This window comes from Chenopodium quinoa, unplaced genomic scaffold (genome assembly GCF_001683475.1).
Source record: "Chenopodium quinoa cultivar QQ74 unplaced genomic scaffold, ASM168347v1, whole genome shotgun sequence".
NCBI classification, from domain to species: domain Eukaryota; kingdom Viridiplantae; phylum Streptophyta; class Magnoliopsida; order Caryophyllales; family Amaranthaceae; genus Chenopodium; species Chenopodium quinoa.
In genome coordinates this window covers 2,712,721-2,726,862 of record NW_018745281.1, presented here as the reverse complement: position 1 = coordinate 2,726,862, position 14,142 = coordinate 2,712,721, and the positions used below count along the sequence as shown (strand labels likewise).

Sequence of the window (14,142 nt, the reverse complement as noted above, 5' to 3'; positions counted from 1 at the left end):
TGCACTGTAGATCTGATTTGGCGGGGTGGTACCAATATATTTTGTCATTAGTACATGGGTTCATTTACTTGAATTACAACCCAGGGCCATTCAAGTGTTTGCTAGGGATCACAATGAACCAAGCGATACTCGAGCTAGACTTGGCTAGTTGGATCGACTGGAAAAACTATGACGCAAGCTCAAGCTTGAAACACCTTGCTCAATTCAGCTTGCAACAAGATTTGAGCTCCAGCCTAACTCAAGTGAAGTAATTACAAGCAATTTGCAAGTTTCTGCCTAAGAAATAGTATTAGCTTTGCTTGCAATTCCTAATGCTAAATGTATAATAATACAGTACTTAATTTGTAATTCCTCTACAAACATTTAGGAGATTTTCACTACGACAATTTGCTTAATGTTGAAATACAAGGATAATAGAAGATGCAATAAACAAAAGTTGGAATGCCCTTTTGAGCCAAGCACAATTTTGTTTGTTAGACAGACCTGTTATACCAAGTAAAGTTCAAGTTCAGGGCAAACCCATTCAAGTCAAACCTTGATAAGGATCAAACTAAAGTAACTGACGAGCAAGTTACCGCTAAGGCACTAATCACACTACACAAATAAATAGCTCAAAATGCTAAAAAGGATAACCATGAGAATAATTACTCATAAAGCAATCGTTGAATTACAATTAGATCATAGAATTTATACACAAGATTCATAGTAGGATCTAAAAACCCCAAAAGGCAGGTCCATCCACCCCAAAAAGATCAAAAGGGGAACACATAATTTGGGGGGGGGGGGGGGGGGTCAGTCTAAAATCTAAAAATTAAAAGGGTATATAACTGAAAATGACAGATGATATAAGGTGACCTAGTCAAATAAGCTTAATTATGATTCATTAAGCTTAAGCTTTTTATCAACAGGGTTGTTGTGTTGTTGTTGTTGTTGTTGTTGTAATTAAGCTTCTTCGAAGAGCCCTTAGAGAGATTAATTGGGTATTTAAGGGCATTAAGCTCAAGCTTTCTAAGGGCAGCTTTACCAAGATCAACCCCACAAATATCAGAGAGTCTTACAAGGTATAGTAGCACATCAGATAGCTCTTCTCCTAAATGTTGCTTCTCTTCTTCCTTCCAACCTGGTAATCCTCTTGGCACCTCCCCTTTCCATTGAAATATCTCAGATAGTTCTCCTACTTCCCCAACCTGTAAGAAAATCAATGTCAAAATTGATCAATAAGAGTAAGGCGAAATAGCTAACATGTTAGCTATCATTTTATCGAACAAACAAGTCTAATGTTACTTGTTTGACGGACAATTTTGTTGATTTATTAGGTGTTAGATTTAAATAGCAAACATGATTAACATCTTTTCTTGAAGTTAAAAGCATTTTAATCTTCCCACAATGTAGCTAAGACTTTTCTTCGATTGAACGAGCCCCACATCAATCAATTGTTCCTTGACTTGAATAAGGTATAAGTTTATCAATTTACTAGATGTTAGGATCACAAACATGATAATCATATTTTCTTGAAAAATTGAAGCATTTTAATCCTCCTAGCTAACATGTTTGCTATGGTACAAGGACCACAAGATTTAGCCATTTTCGGAGTTATTTGTATTTTACTTCAATTTTCCACCTTTCATCTTAAGAATCTAAAACCCAGAAAACCAATAATTCAAACTCAAATAGGCATTCAAAAAATCCTTGAAATACTAATGAAATTATTATTTCTCAAAAAAAAGGTTCTATTTTTAAAAGTGCAAAGAAAAACTCAAAAACCCAATAATTATTGTGACTAGAAAAAGTTTTTGGGTTTCCCAAAAAATTGCAAAAGTAACAAACTTTGCTGAAAGCTCCCCTTAAAAATACAAAAAATTGATGCTTATACAAAAGCAAATTATAATTCTACATTGAATAATTTATTAACAAAGCAAGAAACAAATATCACAATACAACCAAAAAAATAAGAGAAAACATATAAAATGGTTTAATTGGTAGAAATTTCTAGGGTTTAACATAAAATAAAATGGGGTTTAAGAAAATTACCAAAGCTAAAAGGAGATTTCTTGGGCTATGAAATTGATCCCAATCTCTTTCCTTAGCAAAATCCGCCATTTTTAACTTCAAATCTTCGAGACTGACACTGTTTTTCTCCTCACTTCCTTCCATCTTTCTCTCTCTACGGTTGGAGTTTTGAGTTTTGAGATTTTTGTTTTGGTTGTGCAAATCTTTGTACAAGTATTGTTTTTGTTTGAACCTTTTCAATATGTTGGTTTTGGGCTTTTTGTGGAGTGAGTAGACTTACTAACTTTCTAGTCAATGGCCAATTTCTTTTATTTGGCTACATTTAATAGATGAAGTCTGTGCAATTCACAATTTATTTGTATTTTTGTAAATAACTTTTTGTGTATTTATAAAATTTGTGAATTTCCATTCATTTGTTATATATTTAGATAAAATTCTTAATTTTAAAATATAATATATTAAATATAATTAATTTAAACTTTAAAATTTCATTCGCCAATTTTGCTTATTTGGCATTTGATTTATTTAATTCTAAAAGAATTTGTAAATCTCTTATTTGATTGGCTATCACTAAAATTTCTTATTCTACATGGCACGTTAAGAAATTTTTTTCCTACGTGCCTCTCTAAAAACTCGGAAAAAAACTCTCCTTTATATATATACTAGTACGTGCCTCGGGCGTTGCCCCGAATACCCCAATTTAAAGAGTGAACTTATTTGTGGGCATATTTTGTATTATTATTATTATAAGTATAATAATAACAATAATTAAAAATTGACATGAATATTATGACATTTGCCCGGTTTGCCATAAATAAAACCACCTTTTGATAATCCCCCAATAAAACAACCTTTGCACACAATCTTCCAAAAATGGGGCGAAACCGGTTGGTAACCTGTTTAATGGGTTAATATGACACGTGTCCCTTTGTAAGGTTAATTGCCTTTTTTTTCTTTTCTTTTTTTTTTTTTAACAATTTTCTTATTGAAAAAAAAAAATAATAAAAAATAATTTTTTTTAAAAAAAAATCACCCCCACGTCCCCTACCCCGTGAAACTCCCCATCTTATCCCCACGAATCACCGACGCCAACCACCGCCGATAAGAAATCAGACGAAATCCTCCACGCCGTTAGTCACCGTCACTAGCACATTCTTTCTCCTCCCTCCGCCACACTCTCCACTCACCCCCACCACCTTCCGCACAACTCACTTTCTCTCTCCTCACCACCACCACCTTCGGCTTTTGGAGGGGAATGTGGGGTTGTTGGATTTGGGAGGGGAAGGTGGTGAAACTCCAACTACTTCAAGATTCTCATAGCTCGAAACCCCTCGATTTAGCATAGGCGTAGGTTGGGCGAGGATGTCTAACGGTCTAGCAAGGGTTGGGTACCTCAAGATTGGGGTTGATTGGTTGCGCGGTTGCGCTAAGGGAATGAAAAGGAGGGGTTGGGTTGTTGTGTTGTGGGAGTGAAGGGGAGGGGGTTGGGTTGTTGCGTTACGGGAATGAAGGGGAGGGGGCTGGGTTGCGCGGCGGTGTTATGAAGGGAAGGAGGTGGCTGACCAGATTGCACCGTGGCAGGGGAAGGAGGGGGTGTTGAACAGGCTGAGATCAGAGAAGGGGAGGGAGGGGTTTTTTTTTCTTTTTTTAGTTAAGTTTTTTAAAATTTCATTTTAATTTTTAAAAGGAAATATGTTAAATTTAAAAATAAAAAATCCTAATCAATCACAACATGACACGTGTCCAACCTTTGAACAGGTTGCCAGTTTTTATCCTATTTTTGGAAGATCATATGCAAAGGTTGTTTTATTAGAGGATTATCAAAAGGTGGTTTTATTTATGGCGGACCGGTCAAAGGTCATAATATTCCTGTCAATTTTTCCTTATTATTATTAGTATTTAATTTTTTTTTAAATATTAGATATAAAATGAGAGTAGAAATACTATCTAATATTTTTTTTCACGTTTGTTATCATTTTCTGTTTTTATAAGTTGCACTATATTCACTTGGTCTACTACAACCAATGGTTGTGAATTATACACACACACACAGATATATATATATATATATATATATATATATATATATATATATATATATATATATATATATATATATATATATATATATATATATATATATATATTGTTTTCAAAGTTTTATGTCGACATATGTGTTAAATTTCAATGGGACGCTAAAATAATAGAGGGGGTATAATTTTGTGAAAAGAAGAGTGCGTTGGTAAAAAAATAAAATAAATAAGAAGTTAAAAGTAATTTTTTTTAACACGTAAAATCAACAGATTATATATTTTTATTATTGGCCAAATTGGACCATTTGTAATAATATATGGCTAGTAAATGGGCTATGGAGGCTTTGTAAAACCTGTAAAAAAAAAGACCTTGCTAACATTGATTTGAATTCATTTCAAGTTTATCTTGTATTATACAGTTTTTGTTGTGTCCTAATTTTAGTAGTTTTTGACTTCTTTGATTTCATTAACTAAACCACAAACATACACAAATATTACAACTAAATTTGAAGAATACCTTATTAAAAAGCTTTGATGGTAAATCAATAGTAGAAAAAAAAAATCAATGATACATGGTCATATTTTTAATTAAAATTACGTTGTTATTCGTATAGAAGTAAAATTCTATTGTGAATTGGATATTCATATTAATTATAATATGTGGTGTGTTGCTATAAATAAAATTATATTGTCAATAAAAAGATAAAAAAAATTTTAAAAAAATTTTAAATTATTTTATGTATACTTTTTTATCTTAAACAAATTTACCCAATTTAATCACAATAATATCTATTTGTCGCCTACGTGGCTCGCCACTTGACGAAAAACTAGAATGTCAAGTGTCGTTGTCTTGTGGCCTGACTGCGAGACCGACTTTAATTATTAGTGATATGATATTAGATTGTATAAAAGTTCTCTTGAGGAAAAAATATTGTATGAATGTGTATAAACATATGGAATACGAGAACTTCCTAGCAAGTACTTCCTTCGGTCCAGAATAATTAGGACACTTGACTTTATTATCAACTTTGACCATCGTTTATTGTTATTATATCACATCAAAATCTCAGTGAATACCAAGTTATTATTTTTTTATTTTTTTTATTTTTTTGAAAGAAGTTAGTGATTACCAATTTATAGTTGAATGCAATGGCAACTTCATTGTATTTATTTATTTATTATTTAAACAATTAGTTAGTCATATTGTGAAAAATATAAAATGGATTTAATAAGTTCAAATTAGCTTAAGTCCAAACAATGGTTAATAAGTTTTAATTAAAATAGTTCAGACAAATTCATATGATAAAGTTTATTAAGAGTAAGGTTCAATTGATAGCTTAAAAAAATTCCACTAAGAATCAAAAAGTTCAGTGAATTCAAATACGTGAAAAATTGAAAAGTAGCGGCACGCATTGTGATATTTGACAAAGTAAAGGAGGAGGAAGAACAAAGGTGTGGAAGTTCTCCTACACGATAAGAAAGTATCCTCAAAAATTCCTATTTGGCATATTTCTAGTTCACAATCTAACTTGACAAATTGGAAAGAAAGAGGCATATATATAACAATGCGTACTACTTATCGATTAGAGGAGGACTTGTCAACACGGCAACACATTACATATAGTGCACGACAATTGTAGTGGACGTACACATTACATATAGTTCACGGCAATAACAGTAGATGTACTATAACTAATCGGACTATTTTATGCTGAAATTAGCTTATTTTTACTTAACTAATTATTATCAAATTTAAACTATGTTCGCTAGATTATTTTAATAAGATTAACATTATCAAATTTAAACTATGTTCGCTAGATTTTATTTTAATAAGATTAACTAATTATTATCAAATTTAAACTATGTTCGCTAGATTTTATTTTAATAAGATGAACAGAACAAAACTAAGCATTACATTAGGCCTATCTTATTATCAAATTTAAACTATATTCGCTAGATTTTATTTTAATAAGATGAACAGAACAAAACTAAGCATTACATTAGGCCTATCTCCAAATTTAAGAGCAGACCACTTTCAAGAGGTCATATGGATTTTTTTTAGAGTAAAACCCATATCATGTTCATATCAATAGAAGTTATAGACACATGAAATTCTCCCCACTTAATTGCTTGAGTAGTAGCCAAACATAAATTAGTGATGCCAATGAAAACTAACAAGGAGTTCGTACCACAAGTATTATACTTTAATTTTATGTACGTACCCGTCCAAACATCACATTATCACACACAAAATTAAAGCACTAAATTGATACCGTAATCTACTTGCAAACATTTATAAGATGAAAACATAAAATTGCAAAACACACTGAAAAAAAGATATATCCGAACATACCAAGTTCACTAGCATACACACATGCGCATAAAAAGGTTGGTTTTATCTATGATAGTATGATCATCACTACCATTTTATGCTTAGACAAAAACTCTAGGAGTAGAATGAGCTCCAGCACCACCATGGCAGTCCACCTCACGTAGCTCCGTCCTTAGGCCTTTCCCTTCTGCATTCGCCAAGGGATGGATTCCGTGCTCCAACCCCTTCATGTATGCTCGATTTTCTCTCTCTTTTTCAAAGTTCACATTGTACTTCTTCTCCACATCTATGTTGAAATGCAAAATTAAGCACAAGAATTCAACAAGTGTATTGCATTTAGTTAGTTTGAAATCCTTATTTGGAAATTATATTTTCCTCAAGAATATTTTAGTATCAACAATGTACAATATCAAAACCTTAATCCCAAAATAACGACATAAGACCACCATTTTAATAATATATAGGCCAACGTCTAGCTACCAACATTTTTCCTTTTCAATAATCATTAAACTACGTGCTTTATTATTTTCATAAAAAAAAGCATAGGAAATTAGGAAGTAATTATTTATGATTTATGTGGATACCAGCTAGCTTAATTAATTATCGGTTAAAGTTTTAAAAATGTGTCAACCGACAACCATCAAATATTTTCTACATCATTACCCATACATCTAAAATAAATTACGAATTGATTATGAAACATGCAATCAACAACTCCAATCCGTAAGTTTTACCTGAAGCAAGATGAGTATAGAGTTGTCCGTCACGAGTTAAAGCCATCATAATTTGGGGTAGTCCTAAGGGGAGATTATCCCCGCGGTCAACCTGCCAAAAATGGATAGTCTTCCCATAAGTTTGAGCCACCTTAGCGAGGTCCGGGCGCTGCATAGCACCCGGAACCCCGGGTAAGAAGAGCACCCCACTTTTAACCTCGTACTCATGAGAATGCCAGAGCCGCTTCTCGGCATCAGGCAGCGTCATGAAGAGGTCCTCCGATACGATGTACTCGATACCGATCAGGCGGGCATCGGCCTCGGGGCTGTCATAGATTAAGCATTGACGCATTTCTTCGTTTTGGTGTCCGCAAAAGTGGTGCGCTTCTACTTGACGAGTCATGTCATTTCCGTAGAAGTGGAACCTGTGAAAAGGGCAATGTATTTAATTAAGCTCAAAAGTGAGAATTTGCATGCAAATAAATCAAATCTATAAAAAAAATTTACATCCATGATTTTGATAAATACTTTAATTTGTAGGTTGTTTAATGAATTTAAGTTTATTCATACTTTATTATCAACACATATGTTGATTTCGAAGCTGAAAATTATATAATAACGTGAGACGATCTTGTCAAACTCATTTCGGGTTCTAAATATCAAATTTTTAGAATTTTTAATTGAAGATAAGTAAAGATATTCACAATCAAAATTATAATCATTAAACTTCAAATTGTCCCATGTTAAACAAAAATCGAAAACTATCTATTAAAACCAAGATTTTGTGAGAACTAACTTAATCAAAAAAATGTGGTAAGAAACTACCTATAAAAGGTAAATGTCGTAAAATACTACCTATGTCTAATCTGGATTTCCACTGTCGACCTAATTTTTCGACGTTGATCCACCTCAAAACACCCCCAAAACCAACACAAAGGTTGGTTTTCAAGGTGGTAAGACTATTTTCGGGGTGGTTGAGAGATATTCCGAGTTGGTGGAGTAGTTTCGAGCTACGAGATAGTAGTGTTAGGGTGTTTTGAGGTGGGTCAACGACAAAATTCAAGTCAATAGTAAAATCCGGCCTATTTTACAACATTTTACTTTTTATTAGGTAGTATCTTGCAACATTTTACTTTTTATTAGGTAGTATCTTACAACATTTATTTTATTAGATAATTTTTCACAAAATCTTGATTTTAATCGGTAGTATCTGACAAAATATCCAAAAATAAATAAAAATATTACAAAAATAATAGATTAGAGAAAAAATTACGCGCAAAGATGCTGGTGGATGGCGTTTATAGGGCCAAACTTCTGAACCGCGGCAGTGGCGGTCTCGAGCATGGTGGTGCTGGTCTTAGTCGGCTCACCGGGAACTAGAGGATGAGTTGCCATCTTGTATGGTTGTATTTTTTATTTCCTCACACTTGTATATTTTTGATCAACTTATTATTGTACGTGTTAGTTCTTGTTCAACGGCAAAACTATAGTAAGGTGTTTATATTTTTGGGAAAATAGGATGTATTCAACACTTGGGTTTTCATGCAACATTACACGTACATGCTTAAGAGGAGATCTAGATATAACGTGGCTTTGCCTTATTTAAAGTTTTTTGTCTTTGGGAATTTGCCATTTCTTTAGGATCTGCCACCCATATGCTCTTATGACTTAGCCAAAGCTTACCCGTTTCGAATTAATAATATCGCATATACTCTTTTCGTCTTTTAATGTTTGCTATTTAATTTTTTGATATTTGACCACATATTTTGATTATCTATAAGAAAACATGTTTCAATTGATCTTGTTAGTTTTATTGTAGGAGGAGCATGTAGTTTCATAAGATCTACTTTATTCTTTTTTACTTGACCTGTTTCTTTTATCACGCTTGTCAATGCAAAATTTCAACGATCAATAACTTTAATTATCCATAAATAAAAATTATATAAGTTATATATTATGATAGTACTTATTGAGACGAATTCAAAAAGATCCAACATGAATTTGTTTTTTCTTACGTATTATTCATAAAAGACGATCAAAAGAGTGGTAAATAGTGTAAAAGTCAAAGCGGGTCAAGTAAAACAGAACAAAGGAAGTATATTTTTTATAACTATACTCCAAATACTGCGTTAAATCATATAGTTTAAGATAGTAACGATCAAATGTATTTCTTGAAAATCCTAAAAAATTAAATTAAGAATAGACGAAAACTTTTCTACAAAATCCACCATAAATAAAAAAAAATGTTAGTAGCTATGTACTTCGTATTATGTTACCTTTGGTTGGGCCTTTAATTGGAGATTTGAAGCCCAATTTATTGGGCCAGTTATGGACTTTGTTGAAGTAACACCAACTAGCCTGGCCCAACCCAACTCACTTATCATTTCATCAAGCACTGTAAAACTTAATAGGTACGGAGTACTTGGTAGTTGGTACCGTAATATACTGGAGTAATATGACGTACAATAGGAGACAAATCGGACAACAACACAAAACCTTGAAGAAGAATTCTGAAGAAAGAGTGAGATCTTTCTCTACTTAGATCTTTCAAAGCACTTCCAAGCTTTTCTTCAAACTTGTACTTTGTATATTTTACCCGTAAGTTTCAAATTGGTTTTGGTTCCAATTCAGGGTAACTGGAATTTTTGCTCACCCCTAGTAGCAACAACTTTAGGTGCATAAGATTTAATGAAAATTGGTGTTGTAATTTAATTTATTGACTTTTAAGTTAGAGGAAATTATATACGAGTAAATAGTATAAGTTGAGCAGTAGATACATGGAGTTCTACGACTCTCATCTCTACCAAGTCATATGTAAATGAAAGTATTCCATACTAGGAAACAACACTTAATGTATTATTCAAGACCAAAAACTAGTTACAGAACGTTTTACCAAATTGAGCTTTAAACGGAAACTATTGACAAAAATGGTAGCGTGGAAAAACTATTTACCAAACTAAGCTTCCAGGGTAAATCGCTGTCTCGGACAGCGTTTTACCTTCTGTATTTTTTTAAAAAAAAAATTCAACTGGTAAACGCTGTCCCAGACAGCGTTTTACCTTCTGTATTTTTTTAAATTCAGTAGGGCATAAAACGCTGTCTCGGACAGCGTTTTATCCTTGGGTTTTTTTTAAAAAAAATTCAATGGGTAAAACGCTGTCCGAGACAGCGTTTTATTCCCTGTTTTTTTTTTTAAATGAAACGCTGTCCGGGACAGCGTTTCATGGCCATATATCAGCATGTTCACTTCAGCAGAATGCGCAAGAACTCAACCTCAACCTCAACGCTTTCCCTCCTCCCTCTCACACTAAACCACGACCGTACTCAAACACCCGCATTGCCGCCGCCGCCCACCCTTGCGCCACCGCTGCTGCCGCCACCTTGCTGCTGCCCTCCTCCCTCTCACACTCACTCACTCAATTTCGTGGTTAGCCCTAAACTGAATTTAGTGTAATTGCATAGTTATTGTGGTTAATTATTGTGAATTGTATGTAATTGCTCTTACTTGTTGTTAATTCATGTCAATTGCATGTAATTGTTGCTAATTATTAATGAAAATGTGGTACATTGTTGATAATTATTGATGGTGATGTGGTACATTGTTATTGAAATTGTTCATGACATTGGTGAAGTTGATGATGGTGAAAATGTTGAAGTTGTTAATGGTTGAAATTGGTGAGAAGAGATGAAATTGTTGAAATTATTGAAATAGTTTAGGTTGAAATTGTTGAAATAATTCAAATTGTTCATGAAATTGTTGAAATTGGTGAAGTTGTTGAAAGTGAAGTTGTTATAGGTGAGAAGAGTCTTATTTCAGTGTTGATAATTTACCTCGCTCTAGATTTCGATAATCCTAAAATGTGTTTTGGTTATGTAGAATATGGCGTCACAAAATGTAGTTTTGTTATGCCGGTGGGGAGGAGAAATTCTGTTTGATGGACCCCGGGTCGAGTATAGTGGGGGAAATATGGAACCACTAACACTAGAACCGAACATGACTATGAATGATTTGATGAATGAGGTTCATAGTAGTATTGGTTCAGACCCGATGACCGTTGACGTACACATTAAAATGAGGTTTGAGACCGGCAATGGGGTTCAAGTGTTACCGGTTTCTACGAATAAGCATGTGACAGCTCTAAGGAACGTTGTTGCAATGAAGGGTGTTCCCACTGAAATATATGTGGAAACGGTGCCTATATGTACCCAACAAAGTACTCGGCCAGAACAATTGCATAGTTATTCGCCTACGCAAGATGATGGTCAGGCTTCACCGTCTCAGCATGCGCCGAATCATCTTGAAGATATTGTGAATAACGAACTTTCTGTGTATGATGTGTACACAAATGATGAGGCCGATAGCGGAGAGGAGGAAGATGGACTTCAGAACATGGATGTAGAACCTGCTCGGATGGAAGTGGGCGAGCCCCTGGTTAGAACTCCCATTCCTTGGTTCAGTCAGGTGAACGAGAACTACGAAGTTGATCAGGATTGGGCCGAATCGGGTAGTCATACGTCGTTTGTTCCGGGGGGGGAATTTGAGAAGGGGATGTGGTTCGAAAGTAAGAAAGTGCTCCAAGAAATGGTGAAGATGTATTCCATACAGAGGAATCAGTTCTACACCACAATTACATCGAATGAGAGTGTGCTTCATTTGCGGTGCAAGAAAAAATGTGGTTGGATGCTACGGGGTACCAAATCTAGTAAGCACTCGCGTGGCTTTGCCCTAGTCACATACAAAGGCCCGCACCGGGAGAACTGTGTCACGGAAGTATTGTCCACTGATCACCCGCATTTGGATTCGTCGTTAATATCAGATTTTGTGAAGTCCTTTGTTCGGAAAGATCCGTCTTTGAAAGTTGAATTCATACAAGAACTCATCTCCAAGCAATTTCATTTCGATGTCCCGTACCGGAGGGCATGGTATGCAAAGGGGAAAGCAATAGCTGATATTTACGGTGATTGGGAGAGTTCTTACGGCAGACTTCCGCACTTCATGCAAGCCCTCCAACAGTCAAACCCGGGAACGTGTGTTGTGTGGAAGTACAAAGCGTTGGTTGACGGTGTTTACTACAGCAACATGGAAGTGTTTGAAAGAGTGTTTTGGGCGTTTGGCCCTTGTATCGACGGTTTTAAACATTGTATGTCAGTTATCTGTATCGATGGGACGCACTTGTACGGGAAGTACAAAGGAACACTGTTGGTTGCTACAAGTGTTGATGCAAACTTCCAAGTATTTCCTCTAGCATTTGCGTTGGTTGAGGGGGAAAACACCTCCAGCTGGTCTTGGTTCCTGGGTTGCATTCGGGTTCATGTCACTCAACGAGATGGCCTTTGTGTTATATCTGACCGACATCCTGGGATCATTGCAGCAATGACTGATCCGAACGTTGGATTTACCGAGCCGCGAGCCTATCACAGATTTTGTGTTCGCCACATAGCTTCTGACTTGAAGACTCACGTGCGACGAAACGACATGAGAGATATGTTCAAGGCTACGGCGTACCAAAGGCAGGAAAGAAAACTACACGGCGATCTGTGTTTCATTAGTGAGGCGTGTAACAAGGCAATTGAGTACATTGTTCAAATTCCGTTCACCATGTGGTCCCTCTTTCACGACGCTGGACGTAGATACGGGATTTGCACTACTAACTTCTCTGAGACATTCAACAACGTGTTGAAGGGAGCACGGTTTCTACCGATCATGTCCCTAGTCGAGTTAACTTTTCATAGAGTTAACAAATATTTCACTTTGAGAAGGGAGTCTTCTGAGGCAAGATTTGAACAGGGACTTGCATACCCCCCCAAGGTCACTGCCATTCTAGAGAAGAACACCGCAAAAGCCAGATATCACAGAGTGGATGCGTATAACCGTCGATTGCATATTTACCAAGTTACAACAGAAAGGGGAGACCGACTTGGTAGTAAAGGAGGCCATAAACATACTGTTAACTTTCAGTTAAGAACGTGTACCTGCAACAAACCTACGATATTTCACCTCCCATGTTCTCACGTTCTAGCCGTATGTGCAACGTACTCACTATCAGAGCGGCCGTGGGTTGACCCGGTGCTGCAATCGGAGGCATACACGAGCACATACGCGCCGCAATTCTGGCCAATCCCTTGCGAGACAACCTGGACGCCCTATAACGGTCCCAGAATCATTCCCGACGGGAGCATGTTGCGTGGAATAGGGCGACCAAGGTCAAAGCGCATACGTAATGAAATGGATGAGACTAACCGGCCCGCGAGCAAATGTAGTCGTTGTCACGTTCAGGGCCATAACCGGGCAACGTGTCCATCGAGACCCTCAGAGGACCCATGACTATTAACTGAAATTCGTTGTAATCGTAGATGGAGGAATTATTTTGTAATAGAAAATTTTGATTTAATAACATTTGGAACATTTTGATTTAATAACATTTGGAACATTTGATCGTTAACATTTTGGTTAATTGCTAATGCGTTAACTCTGTTGGGATTGCAGCATGCAAGCTGTTTGCTGAAGCTGTTGGAGGACTGCAGCATGCAAGCTGTTTGCTGAAGCTTGTTTTCTGCCTGGATGCTGGTTGCTGTTTCCAGCAGAAAAGCGCTGTCTGAGACAGCGCTTTATGTTCAAGCATAACGCGCTGTCTGAGACAGCGTTTTATGTTCAAGCATAACGCGCTGTCTGAGACAACGTTTTATGTTCAAGCATAAAGCGCTGTCTGAGACAGCGCTTTATGTTGAACATATAAAATAGTTGTAGTTGAATTTTTTTTTTTAAAAAAACCCAAGGATAAAACGCTGTCCGAGACAGCGTTTTATGCCCTACTGAATTTAAAAAAATACAGAAGGTAAAACGCTGTCCGAGACAGCGATTTACCCTGGAAGCTTAGTTTGGTAAATAGTTTTGCCACGCTACCATTTTTGTCAATAGTTTCCGTTTAAAGCTCAATTTGGTAAAACGTTCCTAGTTACAAGTACAAATTAGTAAATCACACAAACAAAAAGATCATATGAAGTATGAGCATATTTTCCTGGGAAAAATTTACAAAACTTAACCTCTCAAAAC

General features: G+C 35.6%; 3 protein-coding genes across 3 annotated transcripts; 1 reads left to right on the top strand and 2 right to left on the bottom strand.

The window, feature by feature from the left end:
- Positions 1-607: 607 nt before the first annotated feature.
- On the bottom strand, positions 608-2,296 carry LOC110711749 (dCTP pyrophosphatase 1-like). The gene is made up of 2 exons (XM_021890165.1): positions 2,032-2,296; positions 608-1,187 (listed from the first exon to the last, which is right to left on the bottom strand). Exons 1-2 carry the CDS (start codon positions 2,152-2,154, stop codon positions 870-872), a joined length of 441 nt encoding a protein of 146 aa, XP_021745857.1. The 5' UTR covers positions 2,155-2,296; the 3' UTR covers positions 608-869.
- Positions 2,297-6,210: 3,914 nt separating this feature from the next.
- Positions 6,211-8,589, bottom strand: LOC110711685 (oil body-associated protein 1A-like). The gene is made up of 3 exons (XM_021890100.1): positions 8,362-8,589; positions 7,110-7,513; positions 6,211-6,661 (listed from the first exon to the last, which is right to left on the bottom strand). Exons 1-3 carry the CDS (start codon positions 8,481-8,483, stop codon positions 6,477-6,479), a joined length of 711 nt encoding a protein of 236 aa, XP_021745792.1. The 5' UTR covers positions 8,484-8,589; the 3' UTR covers positions 6,211-6,476.
- Positions 8,590-10,671: 2,082 nt separating this feature from the next.
- On the top strand, positions 10,672-13,688 carry LOC110711580. Its single transcript, XM_021889989.1, has 3 exons — positions 10,672-10,743; positions 10,966-13,306; positions 13,576-13,688. Exons 1-3 carry the CDS (start codon positions 10,672-10,674, stop codon positions 13,686-13,688), a joined length of 2,526 nt encoding a protein of 841 aa, XP_021745681.1.
- Positions 13,689-14,142: the final 454 nt, after the last annotated feature.